At 41.1% G+C, this 22,190-nt stretch overlaps 1 protein-coding gene and 1 non-coding gene across 4 annotated transcripts; both read left to right on the top strand.

Annotated features, from left to right (window-relative positions):
• The first annotated feature begins 4,318 nt into the window (after positions 1 to 4,318).
• On the top strand, positions 4,319 to 19,397 carry Zbed3 (zinc finger BED-type containing 3). Of its 3 annotated transcripts, XM_015497824.2 has the most exons (4): positions 6,495 to 7,476; positions 10,282 to 10,406; positions 13,462 to 13,535; positions 15,501 to 19,397. In XM_015497824.2, the coding sequence occupies exon 4, from the start codon at positions 15,515 to 15,517 to the stop codon at positions 16,220 to 16,222; it is 708 nt and encodes a 235-aa protein (XP_015353310.1). In that variant the 5' UTR covers positions 6,495 to 7,476; positions 10,282 to 10,406; positions 13,462 to 13,535; positions 15,501 to 15,514; the 3' UTR covers positions 16,223 to 19,397. The 3 variants fall into 3 exon arrangements, with proteins under 3 accessions (XP_048656120.1, XP_015353310.1, XP_015353309.1); XM_048800163.1 differs by lacking the exons at positions 6,495 to 7,476; positions 13,462 to 13,535 and adding an exon at positions 4,319 to 4,417; XM_015497823.2 differs by lacking the exon at positions 13,462 to 13,535 and having other exon boundaries at positions 6,499 to 7,476.
• Positions 13,217 to 13,354, top strand: LOC125615842. The gene has a single exon (XR_007346442.1). It is a non-coding gene; the product is annotated as a small nucleolar RNA SNORA47 (small nucleolar RNA).
• Positions 19,398 to 22,190: the final 2,793 nt, after the last annotated feature.

The raw sequence follows: 22,190 nt of genomic DNA, 5'->3' as shown, positions 1-22,190 counted from the left end.
CTCATCCCATGCCCCCCCACCCCCCACCACATTATGGATTAACATCCACTTATCAGAGAGGACATTCGGCCTTTGGTTTTTTGGCCTTGGCTTACTCCACTTAGCTTGATACTCTCCAACTCCATCCACTTCCCTGCAAATGCCATAATTTTATTCTCTTTTATTACGGAGTAATATTCCATTGTTTATATATATAACAGTTTCTTTATCCCTTCATCTACTGAAGGGCATCTAGGTTGCTTCCACAGTTTGGCTGCTATGAACATTGATGTGGCTGCATCATTTTCATTTTCACAACCTGATAAATTTCCCTATATATGACTGAGGCCACATAATTTTAGATGTCAATTTGAAAGCTTTTAAAATGAGCACACTTAACACTCTTTGAAGTGTTTTTTGAAAACAGATATCATGGTAAATAGATCATTGTCAATAAAGAACCAGGTCATCGAGGTGAGCCTGGGGCTGCTACTTCTTGGGCTTGCCCAGTGCACCTCTCAGAGCAGGTGGACACTCATTGTTCCTTACCCACCATTCCTGTGTTCCAGCAGCCCTCTTTGCTGGGGAAGCTGCCTGGCGCTCTGACTATGTGGTCAAGTGAGTGCTGGCATCTAGACCACCAGAAGAGGAAAACAGCCCAGTTGGTGCTTTTTCCAGTCCTTTTCTAAAGATGTTTCAAACTTGAGCTAAAGAAAGAAGAACAGCTAGGACATGTGAGCCAAGGAGTTGCTGGCAGCTTGTCTCTGGGTGGGTGGGGAAGTCAGTCTGAGAGAAAGCTCTGACACTCTGGGTGGGGCTGTTCCCCCTACCAACACCCAGGTGCCTTCCAGGGGTCTGGTTAGATGTGGGCGCACACATCATACACAAGGCACCTTTTCAAGAGGCCTGAGGTCTGCATCTGTTCTCAAGCCCACACTTAAGTCACAAATGGAAAGAATTCTCAGCAGTCATATGAATTATCATGCCTTTAGATGGTAATGTACTCCACCTCAGGTCTTCTGCGGGCATTTTATGCAATTCATCTCATTTTATCCTCACAACAATCCTATGGAGGTAGGTATTATTATTATCTCCATTTTACACATGAAAAACAAAACCAAACAAAATTCGAGACTCTGAGATGTTAAGTAACTTGCCCACTGTCACTTCATTGCTCAGCTTTTTACCATCACTCTGAGGGAAACTTTCTTCGAAGTAGATTTGAACTGTTCTTTTGTAGACACAAACTCCAAAAACAAATCTAAACAAAAAGCCTGATACAAAAGAATTTTAGAAAGTGTACACATTGCTGGCATTAGGTTTGTATATCCACATGGTTCTGCAACCATTACACCATCAACCTTCAGAATTCTTTCCTCTTCCCAAACTGCAACTTTGTACACATTAAAAACTATCTCCCCACTCCTTGTCCAGCCTGTGGCAACCACCATTCTGCTTCCTGTTTTTTGTTTCTTTTTTTGGAGTTTTTTTGTTTTTGTTTTAGTTGAGCATCAAACTCAGGGACGAGTCTGAACAAGTCCGCCAATGTAACAATGTTCTCTGGGGCCAGGCCCTGTGTCCTGTCTGGGTTTTACCACTGGGCTACATCCCCAGCCTTGAATGTTGAATTTTCAATCCCTCCAAGTATGCTGAGACCTAATTGCCCAGCATCATATAAGGCTTTAGAAGGATGGAGGAGATATGTGAGATCTGATTGCTGCCTGTTATGGTTTAGATATTAGGTGTCCCAAAAGCTCATGTGTGAAACAATGCAACATTTAGAGGTGAAATGATTGAGTTATAAGAACCTTGGCCTAAGTCGTGCGTTAATCCCTAGGTAGTGGGTAGTGTCTGTAGGCAGGTAGAGTGTGGCTGGAGTATGTGGGGCCCTGGGGATGTGCATTTGGGGTGTATGTTTTGTTCTTGTCAAGAGGAGTGCTCTCTCTTCTTCCTAGTGTCACGTTCCCGGATGCTTTCCTCCCCCACACACTTCTACCATGATGTTCTGCCTTACCTGGAGCCCCAAGGAACAAAGTCGGTCATGTATGATTAAGACCTCTGAAACCATGTGCCTCAAAATGAACTTTCCCTCCTCTAATTGTTCTTCTCAGGTCTTTTGGTCACAGCAATGAAATGGTGGGCTAAAATATTGCTCTGAGATCATTACAGTGGAGCTGTGAAGGCAGGACTAGCTTCTAGGAAACAATGTGCCAGGAGTCTGATACTGAGAGGACAAGAGAAATTTAGACAAAGAAGAGACCCTTATAAGATGGTGTAGCCTAAGAAGTCTTCTGGGACTCAAAGAGCTAGTAGGAGATCTGGTTGGACAGAGAGAAAGAGTCTGAACTGATTAAATCATAAATCCAGGCAGGCAGGCTGGGTCATTCCAAGGAGATCCAACCAAAACCAAAACACAAAAGCGTTCTGATAGTTTCTCAGGGAGCACAGCAATAAACCCTACATCTGTAAATCAGACTTCTGCTTGTCCCCAAAAGCCACACATACACGGATAATAATTTATTCTTTTTCCATTGCAAAATAGACACAACATAAAATAATTTAATGCTGGGGGAGGATGTTGCTCTTCATAATTATCTCAGAAAATAGAAACAGTGGCTCTTTTGTGAAAGTCAGTCTTTTTCCATTGGCAAAAGGAGTTCATAAAAACTTTAAAACTTGTGTGGAATGTCTGATCACCAGGGTCAGGTCACATCAACCCAGACTACAGATGAACTCCTGGAATCATAGCAAGATAAGTTTGCAGATGTCCACTCCAGCTAGTCACACTAGTGCTTTAAACAAAAAAGAGGGACTCCTAATCCCACCCTGTCAGCTCTTTGAACAAGTGGGCCAATGTAGCAAAGTTCTCTGGGGCCAGGCTGTTTGTGCAGGGTCACCTCCCTGTGTCCTGTCTGCTCTGCTCTCTTCTCATCCAAGCATAAGCTTCACCTAGGGACCCTGGTGGGTAAGAACAGGAGTCTTACCACTGTCACTCGTATTGCTTCGTTTTTTCTTTTCTCTCTTACCCTACTATGGTTTGGATATGGTTTGAGTGTGTCCCTTGCAATTTCCCAAGATGCCTTATATTTCTTCTGGAAGCTTGGTCCCCAGTATGATTGAGAGGTGGAGTCTGGTAAAAGGTGGTTAGGTCATGGGCTGCCATCCAAGGAAGAGATTAATACAGGTCTGGTGACTGGATTTGTTCCCAGAGGAATGGGTTGTTACAAGGGAGTCTGGCTCCTCTTCTGACTCTCTTCCATAAGTGGCACTCACCACTATCACACATGCTGCCTTCACTGTGATGCCATCTATCAGAACTGAGCATAGTACCATGCTCTTGAACCTCCAGAACTGAGAGCTAAATGAACCTATTTCTTGGGTATTTTGTTATAGGAATGAAAAATAGTCTAAAGCACCTACTCCTTCTCTTTCAGATATAGCAATTTTTTAAAAAGTCATACCCAAGGGCTGGGGTTGTGGCTCAGCGGTAGAGCGCTCACTAGTACGTGAGAGGCCCTGAGTTTCATCCTCAGCACCACATAAAAATAAATAAATAAAATGAAGGTATTGTATCCAACTACAACTAAAAAAAATAAATATTAAAAAAAAAAAAGTTGTACCCGACTTTTAGGGGAAAAAATATTTCTAAGTGTGTCCCATAGGAGGCAGATTTTGATTGTCACTGTCTAATCATATGCACATGTATCGGAAGAGAATGCAAACATGGAACTAAATGAAGCAGCTAGAAAGAGCACCATGGGCCTTTCTGAGGCATCTTAGAATCATAGAAGAGAAAGAATGTGAGGGGCAGAGGGTGGTCTTTGCCTGCCTTACCTCCTAGCTTCCCCCAGCCTTAGAGAATGTAGTAGTTTATGGGGACTAGATGCATAAACCCCATATAGGAGGGTGGACTAATGGATTCTGGAAAAGGAGTTGAAATTCTGAGACAAATATCCGAGCCACTTCTTCCTAATAGCTCTGGTAAATATAAAATAACTTCTAACACCTTTTAACGACTCCCATAGGAATAAAGCCATTTCTTTCTGCTACCAAAAGAATGTGGTCCAGGTACACAGCTTGGTATTTCAGGGCTTTGAGGCAATCTCCATAAATATTTTTCTCAAACTGAACAGCATGGCCCCACTAACACCTTGATTTTGACTTCTAACCTCTACACCTAGGGAAGAATAAATATCCGATGTTTTAAGTCACTTTGTGTACTTTGGCAGCCCTAAGAAACTAATAGGGTAGATATTCTGTATTTGACTCTTAGCCTGCCTGGCAGCTAACATAAGAAAACAAGTCTGTTACATAATCCTCAGTGGGATTAAAAGGTTCCATTTATTCAAGGGATGCAGATCTTGACACTGAGACATCAGAGAAAGGTCTCCACTGGACCCTACAGAGAAAACACTGCAGGATGCAGCAGAAAATGGTGGTAAGTGCCATCACAACACTACATCTGATAATTAATTTTATGCAACTATTTCCTACAAGGTGCCTCACCAAAAGCAGATGGCATGACACCATGGGAGGGCTTAGCAAAAGCACAATTAGGAAACAGATGAAAGAGGGGACATTTTATCAACTTATAGAAATAAAAAGAATTTGAAGGAATACTATGGACAACTATATACCATTAGATAATGTAAAGGAAATGTTGTTTATTTATTGTTAAATTAATGATGAAAGTTAGGAGAACTCACACTACCAAGAGAAGAAAATGTGTTTTCTCTGCTGAAACTTCAATAAGGAATGTGAGATGAAGAATAGTGATTAGAAATTTGAGACACATTTTATAATTTCAATTTACAACTATAAGGAAGAGGTTTCTGATAACAGAATGAAACACAGGGAAAACAAGTTCCTTTTCTCTGGACTTCAAAAATAAATGAAAAACACATCTGGTTACAATATGCCAGGAGTTCAGATTCCACCATGTTCCTGGTCTTGTTTAAATGCTGCCACAATGAAAAATATGTAGCTGTTCTCAATTTAGTATGACACTTGAATGCTTCCTCTTACACTGACTGTCCCTTTTTTCCTAGAGTTACATTTGTCCTACCCTCTTACTGGAGTATTATCTTCTTGAGGGCAGGAATGGTCTTTTGAAATTCTAGACTCTTACTCAGGCTTAAAATACTGCTTGGCAAGCCAGGTACAGGTGAAACTTTGTAATCCCAACTTCTTGGGAGGCTGAGGCAGGAGGCTTGCAAGTTCAAGGCCAGCCTCATCAACTTAGTAAGACTCTTTCACAAAATAAAAATAAAAAGGTCTGGAAAAGAGAGGGAGGGGTCAAGGGGGTTAAAAAAGGTGGGGGCCTGGAAAAGGGGTAAAGCTCAGAGTCAGAGCATCCCTGTGTTCAATCCCTGCAGGGGGGGAAAAAGGCACTTACTGAAAACTCTTCTGTAAACTAATGAAAAAAATCTTGTATTTCATTACATGGTCATTTTAAAGACAAATGGATTTTTAAGGCATTCAAAACATTAAAGCCGGGCTGGGGTTGTGGCTCAGCAGTAGAGTGCTCGCCTAACACATGCGAGGCCCTGGGTTTGATCCTCAGCGCCACATAAAAATAAATAAATAAAATAAAGGTATTGAAAAAAATGTTTAAAAACAAACAAACAAAAAACATTAAAGCCTTGACTGGGGACATAGCTCACTTGCCTAACATGCAAAAAAGGACCTAGGTTCAACTCCCAGCACTGAAAATAAAGTCTCTTGTTAAAAGGGTTGCCAGACAAAACAAACTTAAAAAGTTGTTCACATAGTAAAACATGAATTAAATACAGTTTTAATCTGATTCCTTTATTCTAGTTATTTTTCTTTTAATCTAATGTCTATAGCCATAAGTATCATTTCAGTTGGATTAAAAAAAAATAGTAACCTAAAAGTTAACATTTACATTGCAAATTTCTCTCTTTAAAAGACACCCAACTAGTTTTTTCTTCTGAAATCATTCTTGGGATGGTAAGGAGAAATTCTATTAAATAGACTTTGCAACTCTAGTTTCTAGAAAGAATCAGGTTAAAAATATTGAGGGTCTGGGGGTGCAGCTCAGTGGTAGAGCAGTCACTTAGCTTAGTATCTTGGGTTAGATCCATGCCGCAGTCCGGCTGCAGCAAAATAACCGGGGGGTGATGAATAACTTGTGTACGTTGATACAGCAGGAGTAGGAGCCGTTTATTGCAGGACAGGAGCAGTATTTATACATTCCACACAGCTTATCTAATTAGCATAAACTAGATACATCAGTCAACCAATAAGGAATCTCTACACTTAATGGCTCTCTTTTGTTACTTCTCAAACCACTCCTTCTGGCATTTTGCCAGGCACCATCCAGACTTGTTTAGGAACTCTAACATTCCCCTGGCAAAATGCCAGGTGTTATTTTGACTTGTTTACAGACTCTAACAGATCCATAGCATCAAAATGACAAAACAAACACAAACAACGAAAACTTGAACCAAAGCAGGACAGGTGAGTTGTATTACTGCACTCAGTAATTCTTGTTATACATCTCTCTGCTCATTCTCACCTGACTTGCAAATATTCCTTAAAGGTGTATGGAAGTATGCTTTCTTGACCTTGGGCAGCAAGCCTGGTCATGTGATTTTTGCTTTGGTCAATAAAATGCAAGCAGAATTCAGGTCCCCACAATGTTTTAAGAGCAGCATGTGTCAGTTGTGTACAAGAGCTGATAGTTTCAACCAGGAACTTGGCAAGGCTCCTGTTAAATATGGCAGATTGAAATTGGCCATGGTGGGAGTATTTACACCACTGAAATAGCAAACATTACAAATCAGGACTTTCCCCTCTGCCCCAAAGTTGGTTTACCAGCACTCCAGTGAGCATATTTCAAAAAGTTAATCTTTGACCTGGATCCTGGAATAAAGAAATTGGTAGAGTAGAGCCAAGCCTGCAATGTAACTGATGTAATTTTCTTCAGAAATAGAGCTTTATTATTATAAATCACTGAGTTGTAGGGGCTGTTTGTACCTGAATATAAACTAGGCAAACTGGTACACCATGCTGGTGGTGGACACCAAAGAGCTTTGCCTTTATCTGTCCAGACCTTGCTTGGAGGAGATTTCTTCTAACTTGTGACTTCACAGCCCAGAACCTGAAAGGATGAAAACTGCGCTCAGAGATCAAGACAGGGAATCCAGGTCTTGGAAGGTTAACGCAAAGACATAAAATAGTAGTCACATTTTAAACTTCACTAAGCTGCTGCATCACTTAAAAACCCTGGCAAACACGTCTATCCTTCGTGGGCCTGGGTGATTTTAAGAGTAACTCCTCCACCGCGTTCTCTTAAAGGCCACCGCTAGTCTCCGTCCTCCTTCTCACTCCCAGACACTTGAATTGAGCGCTGTGTCTTTAAGGGGGAAGCGGAGGTTTCCGTTCGGGACAAAATGTCTGCGAGGAGCCTGGAGGGGATGGGCGATCTGGACTCGCGGCCCGCAGGGGACTCCCGCCCGTGTCGCGGGCCTCGCGGTGAGTGTGGGCCTGGCATCCCGCGAGCCGCGCCGGGGCCAGCGGCCGGGACGTGGCAGGCCGCAGCGGGAAGGTCGGGGGCCGCGCGGGGTTGCTGCGACGTGAACCCGAACGTCGCGGCCACCCGCCAGGGATCGCGGGGACCACGGGTACGCCCGTTGGCCGCAGACGCCCAGCCCGCGCATCAACAGGCTGCGCTGTGCAGGGGTGCTGGGCGTGCCCTGCGCTATCGTCGTTATTGCAGGAGATGCATTGGATGCGGGGTTCTACGTAGAGGCCCTGCTTGCTTTCTTTCCATCACCTCCTTTTTTTCACCTTCCTACAGACTCTCTTCAACAAACTTTTTCGAAATATCGGAAACCATCCCCACTTTCCTACTGTCTCTTTATAAAGTTTTGCTTTTATTGCAGTGAGACTGTTAGCAGCGCTAAGGGCTGGGCGCCCTGCAGTGGGCCCTTTCTTTAATTGGGACTTTTGTTAATGTGTCCCACCTGTGGAGAGAGAACCCCAGTGTCAGCCAGATGCTCAAACTAGAGTCCCCACCCCCACTCCTTCTGCTGTGGTCTTCAAACAAAAGGATTTCCTGATCTTTTTGGAGTATACCAGAGCAGTTAGATGCAAATACTTTGCTGTAAAAACTGTAAATACAGTAGCCAAAAGTGCGAAGTTTTACCAACCAGTGTTTTCTCCACTCCTAGAAAGAAGAAGAAAAAAAAAAAGTATTTGCAACCAATTGGACTTCCAAAGAGCCCAAATTACAAAGTTAAGGTGTTTAAGAGCAGCTGTTGCAGAATTGCTTGATAATTTGACATAATTAGAGCCATTATTTGCTATATATTTTATTCATATTAGTAGTTTTTCTGGCCAAAAAGTAGTTCAAGGCAACTGGCAACAGAAAGCATACAATATGTAAAAATGCTAAGAGCCCAAACTGGTTCTCAATTTAAAAATCTTTTTTTTTGAGTTACAAAGACCTTCGAAGTAGGGCACCTTTAAATCCCTCTAATTCATATTAAATTATGCATTTCTACAAGATAATATGAATGGCCACCTTTCCTTTTAGAACCTTATGTATGAAATAAAGTAATGCAGATCTGAAATAAAGGTCCACTTTATAGCAGAATGTTTTACAATTTTCATTTTAAAAAATGCATTAATAGAGAGTGCTCTACTGCCTTTTAGCTAATGGTAGAAAGATCTAAGAATTTGGCTTATGACATTTAGGGCACATCTCTGATTCACCAGATAATTAGCTGTGGGTCCAGTAAATTTTTTCAATCCACAAATAACCTTTTTCTAAATGTTTTTACACTTAACTCTTTATTCCCCAACCTAGGTATTCACATTTTACAGTTTAGAGTTAATTTTACTTGCTTTTGAAAGCTGTAAGCCTCATAATTGTAAACTAATTTTTCTAATTGTCTGGATTTGTTTATAGATAGATGAATACATGGCAGCAACCTAATAGGTCAACAGAGATGGACAGATAACAATGAACTGTGATTTCCTGACATTTCAGTGGCCAAAGCCAATTATTTCTTTTACTTATTGTGTTCTGCTTTGGTTTGTCACTGGTGGATGGAATAAATGAAAATCTTTCTTAGTGTTTTCACACAGTCTGTATAAATTTCACATTAGTGTGGACTTCTCACCTAATCCAGGGCTCAACCAACATATATTTCTGTTTCTCCCTGACTAATCCAACTAAAGTGATTAGCCATGACTGCAGAAGGACAAATGGAGCTGTAATTCAGTTGTTCTTTTGAGAACATTATTTGGTTCTTTGGTCTTTAGCATGCTTAATATTTTTTATGGGTATAAGCATAAATATATAAAATAAAATTAGCTTTCATAGGTAGTTCATAGGATGACTACACATATTAAAGCAATGTGGGTCTGAGATAAATGTCTTCTTAAGAAAAGAATGCTTTACAATTTATATTTTTTAAAATGCATTAATAAGGGGTGGGGGTATGTGTAGTTTAGTGATAGAAGACCCTGGGTTCAATCACCAGAACTGAAAAACAAAGACCTTGAGAGTCTCTGCCTTTTAGCTAATGACAGAAATATCTGTTTGATTTATAATAATATTTATATAATATTTACAAAATTGAGCTCTTCTTTCATTCTCTACATTGGTATTCAGGGAGAGCATACTGAGGCTCTCAAGCTTTAACCTGATAGATTATTAGAATAGAACTTCTTCAGGATCAGACTCAAATGCAGAGATATTAGTGTGAATTTTTTTATTTTCACAGTCTTAGACATCATATCTTCCAGATGATGAATGCACAAAATAAAATTCAGCATAGGAGTGTTTTAGAGGCATGGTACCAATAATAACACCCTCTCCCTTTCCAGAAAAGATCTAAAATCTACATTTGTATCATGAGGATTCCCCCCATTGAAGACACAAAAGTTTCCATTGTTGAATTAGTTTCATGCTGGCAGTACTTTTATGTAGCTTCAAGATATTTTATTCTTTAGTTATACACTAAAGCATTGAAATTTTATTGGCATCAATCACTAATGGTAATAACAGTAATGGGTTTTGTTGGAACTGGGCTTTGGTGGTAGATAACACAGTGAATTTTATACCCAGTGGGGAAGGGCAGAGAAGAGATGCTGAGCATTATCAAGGTTAGTATGAGAGACAACAAGGCCTCGGTGCCAAGGAGCTGCCCCTTGCTTTCCCCTTCTGCTTTGTGAACATGGTATGATGGAATTCATCCTAATGAGTGAATACTGATCTGATCTTTATCAGGATATCAGAATTATTGTTGGAAACGTTTCTTTCCCCAACAGGTGGTGAGCTTCCTGAAGGCAGAGAATACATGGTGTTGTTGAAATGCTCAGCGGCAGGCACGCGCATTTGACCCTGGGCAGGTGCACAGTGAGCATTTGAACAGAGCTGGGTGGAATGAATGAATGTAAGCAAAGTAATAACATTTGTTGGCACCTTCGTAGTTGTTTAAAAAATGTTTAAGGAAATATTAAGGGAGCTCTTATTTTCCATTATTAGCTAATCACACACAAAAAAAATGCCCATGTTTTGTTATTGAGTACTTGGAAAGGGACAAGTACATATCACAGGGTTCAGCTAACTAAACCCTTCCCATTATCTCCTTTGGCCTAAGCGATGGGCAACTTATTTTACATGAAAGTCAGTTTAGAGGTAAAAATAAATTTGGAGAATGAAGGCCTTGGATTTGTTATTCTTTTTTATTTGCTTTTTGTATTAAGAAAGTTCTGAGGGAAATCCTCCAGTTTAGACTATTACTGTATTGAATAACAGGATGTCCAACAGAAAAACAGATTTTAGCCACTAAAATTGCAATGTGGACATGTCTAAACAGTAAATACTGGTAGCTTCTTTGTTGTTCATGCCTTAAATTTATATAACACTGAGGAATCCAGCAGTGAGATCATTTGCATTATCTGATTTTAGTCACTTGTTTTTTAAATTTTTTGTTGTTGATGGATCTTTTTATTCATTTATTTATATGCAGTGCTGAGAATCGAACCCAGTGCCTCACAGGCAAGCGCTCTACCACTGAGCCATGATGCAAGACCTAGCCACTTGTTTAATGGCAGATAATCTTTTCAGTTTCCTTGACACGTGGGGAGATTGAGACTCAATTAGCTGTGTTACATAGGGCCAAGTGTCTACCCTGTGCCAAGGCAATGAATGAGGTGTGCTGCTCTCTCCTTGTGTCCTGTGCCTCCTGTGGATATAGAATCTCCTTCTGCTTAGGCAGGGCACTGACACTAAGCATCTCCACACACTGGGTTTCCTCCAGGACAGATGGCAGCATTCTATGCATGTAGATCTTCCAAGAAGCCAGCAATGGGCTTCCCAATGAGACTGGGAAGTCCCCTCCAGCTTCCATAGGTAAGGGTGGCCTACCTATGGTTTACATTATGAGGTGTCCCCCAAAAGCTCAGGTGTGAGAAATACTAGAACATTTAGAAGTGAAATGATTGGGTTATGAGAGCCTTAACTTAATCAGTGCATTAATCCACTGATAGAGATTAACTGGGTGGTAATTCTAGGCTGGTAGTTTGTGGAGGAGGTGGGTCATTGGGGGTGTGCCTTTGGGGTATATATTTTGTATCTGGTGAGTAGAGTCCCTCTCTGCTTCCTGTTAGTTATGTCCTGAGCTGCATTCCTCTACCAGACTCTTCCACCATAATTTTCTGCCACATCTTGGGCCCAGAGCAATGGAGCCAGCCATCTGAGGACTGAGACCTCTGAAGCCACAAACCCCAAGTAAATTTTTCCCTCTCTAAAATTGTTATTGTTGAGGCTTTTTTGTCACAGTGGCAAAACAGCTAACTAAAACACCTTGCCTGAGCTCATATGCCTGAGGAGCCAAGCATTGTTTTATAGTTACATACACACACACACACACACACACACACACTGCCTAAAAGTATGTATATGATCATATTGCATAAGTACCTTTTTTTCTTTTGCTTTTGTGTCTCCCTCTTCCTCTTTTCCCTCCTTTCATATCAGCTACCACCACATCAAATCAGGGTCTCCTTCCTTATTTTTCTTCATATATATTTATACAGATGGGCCCCAACTTGCAATGATTCAACTTAGGATTTTTTCGACTTTACAATGGTGTGAAAGTTATGTGCATTCTGTAGAAACCATACTTTGAACTTGACCTATTTCTGGGATAGCAATGTGCAGTACAATACTCATGTGATGTGGGCAGCAGCAAGCAGCTGCAGCTCCCAGTCAGCCATGTGATCACAAAGGGTAACAACTGATACTCTACAGTGTACTGCACTGCTAAACTAGGATGTTGAGTGGGCTAAGTATATTAAATGCACTTTCTGCTTACAATATTTTCAACTTATATTTATTGGGATGTTACCTCATCTCAAGTTGAAGAGCATTTGTATGTTGATAATTTCTATACAGATGTATTATTTAATAATAATGAGATCATTTTATACACACTTTTCTACATTTTGCTTTTCTGTCTGAACAGTTCCTCCAGAAATTCCTCTAGGACATCTGGCAGAGCTTCCGTCCTTTTAAATGGGTACATAATATTCCCTGGTATGACCAGATATTATGAGCCCAGCCACTGTGATGTTAAGCATTTCCATGTTTCTTTTTTGCTATTCTAAATAAGGTTTCAATAAACACCCTACCACATATGACTTTGTATATTGGTGCTTTTAGTTTTACAGAATAGATATTATATCTATTTTTAATTAATATGGAAATTATCAGATTGCATTCCCCAAAGCTGTCATATCTTCACTAATAATGTGTGAGTATGTTCTTTTCTCAGCTTCCCTTCTAGCTTTGGCTGTTAAACCTCTTCACTTTTGTTAGAATGATGGATACAAAATGATCTTACTGTTATTCTTATACAATCTCCCTGAATATGAGATGTTGTGTTTTTACAAGTTTCCCGGCCATTTGAGTTCATTCTTTGATCATCTGCCTGCTCTTATTTCTTGCCCATTTTTCTATTTGGTGGCATGTTTTGTTCGTGTCCGTTTGTGAGAGCTTTCTGCATGTTCTGTTGTAACTCAGGAGTTTCCCAGACACTCTCTTCCAAGTTAGTTGGCTGAAAGTAGGATCAGTTGAGATGACCTCAAGGATGTCTTGCAGAGCTGGGCAGGCTGTATGACTGTGTTCGTCAACTGTGGGTCATTCTTTGGATACTGAGTCTGAAAATAAGAACATATTGAGCCAGAATGCAGCCCAGTGTGGAGGACTGAGAAGGTGAGGCAGTCTCATACCATACTGCTTTCTACCGGTTAAGACCTCCAAAAGCGAAGGGTTGCCCAGGCAGAGGATGTCCCTCTGCCAACTTCGGAGGGGCAGCACTGTGCTGGCCGACATTTGTGGTACTGCTTGTCCATGGCTCAGATGAGGCTTTCCACTAAATCCACAGGGTCATGACAGTAAAATCAGTGCTTCTCACTCTCTGCCCATCTTAACTCTTATAACAGATGGCATTCACACAGGTGACACTCCTCCGGGTATCCCAGAATTTTCAAGAAACCAAGAGACAACTTGTATAGAGGTAAAAAGCATGATAGAAATGGGTCACCTCTGGCACTCTTAGGGGAAATATCAGCAAAGATGACTCTCAGGCTTTGGCACAGAGAATCTGCAGGTTGCATACAGTTTCCAGCACCTACCTCAAGAAAGCATATCAAAATGCAAAACAGTAGTCTTGATGTTACTGAAAAAGTTTAATTTTTTTAAAACTTATGAAATAAACCATAGAAATTCATTGCAACAGTACCTCCACTTTTGTATATACCCATTAATTTAAAAAAATAAAGAACTATGGAAAGATTATACACAGTGTAAAAGGAAATGGAATTCTAAAAAGGAAAAACGCACAGAAAATTTGAGGATTAAGAAAAATGTTTCTAATTCTAAAATCTTGTTCTGTTTACCAACCATAACTTTTACCTTTCTTGAAGGTGTCTATAACCTCTCATCCCACCTACTCCTACTTTCAGGACTTCAGCAATTTAATAAATCCCTTGAGGGAAATGTAGGATTTTATTTCTAAAGAACTTTTACTTATCATGAATAAACACATTTAAATTAAGTCCTGTGTATCAGAAGATCCATAGCCATTTTTTATGCTAGAAGAGATCAAATATTTGTCTTTTATGATGATTCTGATAGACTATCTTTTTTTAATGTGAGAGAGCTGCTAAATGGCATGAGTGGACTTGCTTGGTGGGTAAAAGAACAAATTAGGTTTAAAATTTTTTAATGCATCTCTGACAAGATTATTAGCAATTGAATTAAGAGCTTATACTAACTGCTATTATTATAGTGGCTTATCTTTCCTGTTCTCATCTTTGTCTTCAGTCATTCCCAGTTGTGTTTAACTAGAAAGATTTCTGGAACTTTTATCATCTCCACTGCTGCTGATTTAGAACCTGACAGTATACACAGGCACTGGACAGTTCACTGATCCAGCTTCTTCCACCTTAATCTTGACATTAAGATAAGTTGTCAGAAGAGCTTAAGGGATCTGTCATATGTTCTCTTATTGTTTTTAAATTTTCAAAGTAAGATTATCCAGAATCACACATTTGGATCTTCATCAACTTATTCCTAAACAACAAACTTCACCTTTCCTCCACCCTTTTTTGGATATGTTATTGTAATAGTGAGTTGCTTTCACAATATAAAACACTGCAGTGATAGTTATCACCTTACATTTGAACCCCTTTAACACAGATAATTAGTTAGACAAAACAACACACTGTTTTCTTTTTCTTCCTTAGGTACAAGTATTGTGCAAAGCTTCAGAACTTGCAAATATACAGAGGGACCATTTAGTTAGGTTGAGAAATGAATATAACTAGTTTGGGCTGGGCATTTCTGTAATCCCAGCAATTCCAGAGCTGAGGTCAGATTGCAAGTTCCAGGCCAGTTTGGGCAATTCAGTGAGACCTTGTCTCAAAATAAAAAATAAGAGCTGAGGATGTAGCTCAGTGATAGAGCACCACTTTCAACCCCCAATACCCAGAAGGAAAAAGAAAGGCTGTTCACCACTGGCACTTCCACAGTTTAAGTTTAAAAACAAAATTTTCATTTCCCAAAGTTTATTTTCTGCTTGTTTCTAAAGTTTAGTCTGCAGCACTGTTGAGAATGATACATAAAAGAACCTCACCCTTTTTCTGAAAAGAAAAATAGTGTGTGTGTTAACTAGTCTTAAAACTACAACACTTATTTAAGCTAGTTTTTTTTTCAGCTCAAGAACCTTAGTTTCTCACAATTAGTATAAATACATGGGACATGGGGACCCATTGGATTCCAAAGAGAATTCCTAAGGCTGGACAATTGTAACATGTTTTTGTGATGCATCAGCACTTAACACTGTTAAGGAGAAAGAAACCCAGACAACTATTGCCTTTGCACATGAAAGGGAGGCAAGGTTTCTTTATTGGCTAACTACAATCATAGTTTTGTGTGTAGATGATGATAATGATTCCCTTTCTTCCCCCTCTGGATGCAGACACTGCAGAAGGAATGAGGAGTGAGGAGCTGGCTGTGACCATGGGAGAAAGCAGTAAGCAAGACTACGCGGAAGCAGCCTGTGGCGGGTGTGCGGGTCTGCCCCTGGAGCCTGCGGGCCTGCTGGGGGCGTCATACTCCGAGGCCTGGGGATACTTTCATTTGGCCCCGGCACGCACAGGGCACCCGTCAGGCCACTGGGCCACCTGCCGGCTCTGCGGAGAACGGGTGGGACATGGCCCTGGCTTCCAGGCGGGAACCTCCACACTGTGGAAGCATCTGAAGAGCGCGCACCGCCGGGAGCTGGAGAAGAGTGGCGCAGGGTGCTCACCGCCTACTCCACCTTGTCTGCTGCCGCCCTCCAACCCAGCTGCAGCCGCAGAAGGTGACTGGGCACACTTGTTAGAGCACATGTGTGCGCTGGCAGTGCGCTGCAGCAGACGCGAGCAGGAACTAGAGCGGCGTGAAGCGGCGGTGGAGCTGGGTGAGCGCGCCCTGGAGTGCAGGCGCAGGGAGCTTCAGGAGCAGGAACGCGCTGCGGTCCAAGCGCGCCTTGAGTTGCAGGCTGAGCGAGCAGCTCTGGAGGCGCGGCTGGGCGAGCTGGCGGAGGTGAGGCATGGCGAGGGCTCCCAGCACTGGGCCGTTGCGTCACCCCTGCCTTTCAAAGAGAAGGCCAAGGAGGGAAGGGATGATGGGTGCGTTGTCACGAAGGTCCTGCTGTAGAGGACCTTGGTTACTTCCACCAGCGCGTGGCAGCGCTCCTGCAAGTGGGACTTGGACCAGTGCTTTCGACATCTCCTGGACACAGAATGAAGTGTCGCTGCCACCAAATGTGGGCCTTCCACGCGATTCTGATACCAGAGTAGAACCAAAACCATTTATTCTCCAGGTACCTGGGAAAGAGCCCCTTTGGCTTCCTGTGCTGTCAGGCATTGTCGGGCACAGGAATGGAGTTGCATAGCAGAGGAAAACAGCCCTAGTCACTCCAGTGCAGGGCCACTTAGGACTGGTGACTAAAAGGACAGAAGCTTCTTTACACACTAAGGACTTATTATACTATGTGCCTACATAACATACCAGCCCAAGGAGAGGGCACGGAAATGAGGATAAAGGTTTTTACGCACAGGACAGTTTTACTCATCAAATGCATAATGTTTGCCCAGTAGCAAATTGTGTGTGTGGAGGGGGAATGCTCTTTAGAGTTTTCTATATTTATTATCTCTAGAACTTATCAGGGCTGACTGCCCAGTTTTATTCCCCTGCCTCCACTTGTTCAACCAGTGCCAGGTGCAACCTGTTTCACCTTGCTGTATTCAAATCCAGTGGCAGGTATAGTACTTTTCCCCTTCCTGCCACCATAATAGCAAGACATCTTGTCACTAGGAAGAGCAGTTCCTTCCCCACATCTTCATGGACCTCACTTCTGGGCCAAAACAGAAAGCATCCTTCCATCTAAGGCTACATCTTCCTGCCATATTTTCACACCCTTTCTTTTCCACCCAGGTGTTTGCTCTCCTAGCATTATTCCCTTTCCTGAGTATCTTCCTCAGCTATGTTCAGTTTTTCTGTACTGAAAAAATTCAGCCCAGCAGGGTCAAGTAATCCTTGCTGCTTCTACTTCCTCCCCATTTATTACTTCTTCACTGCCGGTCAGCTTTCCATGCAACATTCCACTCTTTCCAAGCCACTACAATATGATTTGTATTCAGTCTTATTTTGATTCATCTCTCCCTTTTATAATCCCTTCTTTGGTAGGTGGAACCTGCTTTTCCTCCAAAGAATTGCTTTTCCTGGTTGAGCTGGTTCCCAAATAGTTTTTCTTCAGGCCTCCTTTGTACTCATTAATATTGAAAATCTCCATCAGGGCAAAGTTAGTAAAATCAAAACCCCATATATATGTACCGCCTACCTACATTGAACAATTGTTAATATTTTGCCTTATTGACATTTTCTTCTCTGTGCCCTATGCATGTGTAAACAATGTTCCACCCAAAAGGATTTCAGTATGTATTGCCCAACAATGAAGCCACGATTACAGTAACTTTTGTATAGCCTCTAATACAAGTCCTGAAACAAGATGCCCCAATTGTATGAAGAATCACTTTTTTTTTTTAAAGAACAAGGTCCGAAGTCCATGCATTACTACTAGTTATAACTTACATCTCATAGTTTAGAACAGCCTCCTGATGATTCTTCCCCCATGACACACTTTTTGAAGCTTATACCTATATTCTGGATTTGGCTGATTATTTTCCAGGACGATTTCTATTCTATACTCCTTGCTCATCTCATAGAGATACAATTAACTGTCCCAGCAACTCCTATCTCCAGGCTCAACTGGGTCTAACCCTTCATGCCCAGTCCCATTATATGTCACTTGCCCCTATTTGCATATCTTCCCATCACAAATGGAAGGCGGAAACTATTCAACTGCATCCTGTCTTTCACAAAAAGCGAATATTTTCTTGGCACTTAAAGTATATCAGGCACATAATACACATTCTACATGTATTATCTCACTGTATTCTTACAGCAGCTCCATGGGGGAGACATTGACACTATATTTTACAAATAAGAAAAGGGAGATAAAGGGGTTAAGTAGCTTGTGCAAGATCACAGCTAGTGAGTAGGGATGGGATCCAAATGCAGTAAGTCCTTCAGGATGCAATTCTCCTTCCAGAGAGCTCCACATCCCTCTTAGTCACTGGGATGGACCCCTATTTCCTTCCTAACTCCATTTTTAGTTACTGAGTAACTGGAATTAGTGACATTAACATTTACTGAGCATTTACCAGGTTTCACAGCTGGGCTAAATACCTTACAAGAATTATTCTGCAGCACAGCAACTCCATGCATACATCCATTTTGTAGATGAGACAGGCTCAGAGGACTTAATGTCTTCATAATCATATAACTGTTATAAAGCAGAACAGGATTTGAACTTCAGTCTCATTGACTCCTAGGCACTTGCTCTACTAAGTCTATTTCTGTAAAATATTGCTCCTGCCTGCCTTCTGTCGTCATGGCTCAGAACTCATTTGTCATTCATCTGGGATTCATCTTACCATCCTTGTTTTCTCATACCACCCACTACCTAACACCATGGCCAAAAAATTGTCTGCCCGAGGTTAATGTTGATTACATCGATTTTCCTGCTAAAAAATTGAGATCACACATCACTTGCTTATTATAGCAAACTTTGTGGCCTTACATTCTCTTCCTCCTCCCCCACCCTGTGCCAGTCTTATCTATCCCCTCCCCTACATGTACTATATGCTCCAACCAAACTGAACTCTCTTCCTGACATGCCCTGATCTTGACACCTCTGTGCCTCAATCCGCTTTCCCTCCACTTAAACCCCTTCAATCTGAGAATGAAAAATCCCACCCAAAAATGGGGGTATAGTTTCGTGGTACTGCCCTTGCCAGGCATGTACAAGGTCCTGGTTTCAATCCCCAGCACCTCAAAAAATAAAAATTATCCCCCTTTTCCACAAAACTTGCTTTGATCTCTCCTTATTGAGAGGCATTTTCTTACCTTCTTGGATTCTGCTAAGCATTTTGTGTCACAACTCTTCATTTAGCACATGGCTGTGTGGGTTCTTGTCTTACCAACCCTGTCAGACCCTGAGCCCTTGGGATAAGTTGTTCTCAGTTCTTCTACTCTTACAGTGCCTTGCAAATAATAGATGCTCAATAAATATTTGAGGTATGGAATCCACTTGGTTTAAGACTTTTACAAGTTAGTTTTCCTGTAATCGGTAATATGATTCTTCTTGTCTTATATTCTCTGAGTATAAGTCCTAACAGAAAAGAAAAAAAAAAAAAAAAGCCTAAAAGGAAGTAGCAATCATTTTCTGAAGTTCTATAGTCAATAAAGATTTTAAAAGTTCCAGTTATTAGGCTGTTTGTTTGGTTTGAATCCAATGAACTATTCTTACAGATATTTTTTCAGGAATATTTTTTGTAAAACTGTTTTTCTCATTATATAATTAATATAATGTCACAACCTATGAATAACAGTAAAAAAAAAAAAAAAAAACAATCCTTTTATGTCCTGTCATTTCTTTTGTCTTTTCAAAATTTGGTATTACTCTAATTTAACAGTACAAGTTATTTCTCTTACTTATTGCAATTTTTAACTTCTTCACATGGATTTATAAGTTGGGCTGTAAGAGCTCATCTTAAAAGCAAAAAAAAAAAAAAAAAAACATGTAACTTTTCAATTTCACCAATTTCAGAACCATTAAAATGAAGATCAGATTTACTCTTAGACTCTTAAACATTCCCTCAGGAAAATGCTAATGGGAGGCTGAATGGCATGTTTAGGGGACGAGAGAGAACAAGCAGCCTGAACATGGCCTGGTGCTGGCTGTGGGACATAAGGGGCCTGATTTTACTCTGCTCTACATGCTTCTGCACTGCTGTAACTTTTAGTATCAAGCATGAATTACTTTTATAGTAAAAAAAAAATTGTTTACATTTTCCAAATAACAAATCCTCTCCCTCGACATCTGTAGTTAAACAAAACTTCCACCACGATAGTGTTGGATATAATCCCCGTTGCTAGAGAAAACTGTGGCCCTATCAGTCCATCATTTGACAGATCAGGATCCCAGAGAGTAATCTGTCTATGCTTAGACTATAGTAGTGGTGGCAGGTCACCTGATGACTCCAGTTTCCTCTATAGATATTGAGGCTCTTTAGCTTTAAGGACTCCTCCTTGGCTCATCTGCAAAAGCATGAAGTGCAGAACCAAGCAACTGAGCTGGCACCCAGCTAGCAGCTAAAGAGTGAGATTTGAGAATGCAGAGGTAGGTTCTGAGGATTATATCTACCTCTCTAGCTGTGGCAGGTGCTCAAAAAGAGCTGTCACTGATAACTGGTGACGATGATACCCTTCATGTGTATCAACAGGGTTCCCCTGGTTTACATGACTGGCCCTGCTGATGGCACCATTGTGTACATTTTTTGGTACCAGGAATTGAAGGTAGGGGCATTTAACCACTGAGCCACATCCCCAGACCATATATATACATATATATGTATATGTTTGTGTATATATATTATTAGGCAGGGTCTTGCTAAGATGCTTAGGGACTCGATAAATTGCTGAGACTGGCTTTGAATTCATAATCCTCCTGCCTCTTAGCCTCTGGGATTACAGGTGTGTACCATTGTGCCCGGCTCACCCTGTACTTTTAAGAGGGGAATATAGAGTGGCAAGGTGGGTGGCTGGAACTGGCATACAGACTGTGTCCTGAACTCAATTCCTAGTGTTGTAAGGTGCCTGCTGATTCTTTAGGTTTAACTCCGGCAGGGAGGAGGGAGTGAGGGAAAGCAGGATGATAATGACAATTAAACTTGAAATGACTAGGGACCTTTAAGAAACTAAACTGTTCTCTATGGAGGCTACAGAAGGGTTTGATTTGGGTTAGGATGTTTCTGCTTCAAATAACTGTATTCTCGAAATCTCAAAAGAGAATCATGAACACTGCATTTAAAAAAATTCTGGACTGCGTTGGACTCATTAAAGAGGTCTGGCCCCCCCGTCTCTTGTTTGTTACAGTACAGGGGATTAAACCCAGGAGGGTCCTACCATTGAGCTACACCCTAACCCTTTTTTTTTTTTTTTGAGGCAGAGTCTTATTAAGTTGCCCAGGCTGGCTTTGAATTTGTGATCCTCCTGCCTCAGCCTCCAGAGTTGCTGGGATCACAAATTGTGACACTGTGTCTAGCCAAGGAATTCTATGTCAAAAGGTCTAACCTTCTTACCCTTTCAACAACCTGAATGTGCTTCTTTGCCTGGAAAATGGATGAGGTGATTATTAAGGTCCTCTTTGGCTCTAATAAGCTATGATTACAGGAAATACATTAAAGCATTAATGGACATTTTAGTGAATCAGTTAATTGATTTAAATGGATTTTCTTGTTAACTGCAGATTTAGTGGAAAACACTGAAAGTCACACACAAATTCTTTTGCTAAAAATTATAATTAAAAGTAATGACAGTTTTAAGTACTAATTCCATCAGATTCACTACCAAGAACTGAACCTATATGTAGCAATCATCAGCTCACTCTCAATAATCTACTCCTTTTGTCCTCACACTACCTTACAGGCAGAGCAGAAAGAATTGTTCATGTTTTACAAATGACACCCCAAACTTCCAAAAGATAAAGTGGAATGCAGAAGATCACACAGGTAGTAAGCAACAGATTAGGGTCTGAAGCCCAGTCCATGGGTCCATATGCATCTGTGACTAAACAGTTACACTTCCTTCAAGGCCTCTCTTAATCTTTGGCTGTACTGGGAGCTCTGGATCTTGGTCTGCGCGTTTTGTTAACACTTGGGTTTATGTTGATACCACAAGCTGTGGTATCAGGGACAGGCCTGACAGCTTCCCCAGCAGAAGTGAGGTTGGGCTTTGTATTAGTTTCCTATTTATACTGTAATAGATTACACATCTTAGTGACTTTTAAAACACCACAAATTAGTTTTACAGTTCTGTAGAAGTCCCAAATAGATCTCAAAGTATTGGCAGGCCTGTGTTCTTTCCTGGAGGCTCTAGGAGAGAATCTGGTTTTGTGGCCCCCTTCCATCTCTAACGGTAGCATGGGTCAGTCAATTCTCTCACAATACATTACTCACTTAAAGGACCCTCTTTATGTTAAGCTCAGCTGGTTAGAAAC

This window comes from Marmota marmota, unplaced genomic scaffold (assembly GCF_001458135.2).
Source record: "Marmota marmota marmota unplaced genomic scaffold, marMar, whole genome shotgun sequence".
Taxonomy (NCBI): domain Eukaryota; kingdom Metazoa; phylum Chordata; class Mammalia; order Rodentia; family Sciuridae; genus Marmota; species Marmota marmota.
Note: the sequence above shows the minus strand (reverse complement) of the source record. Positions and strands in the feature narration are given on the sequence as shown.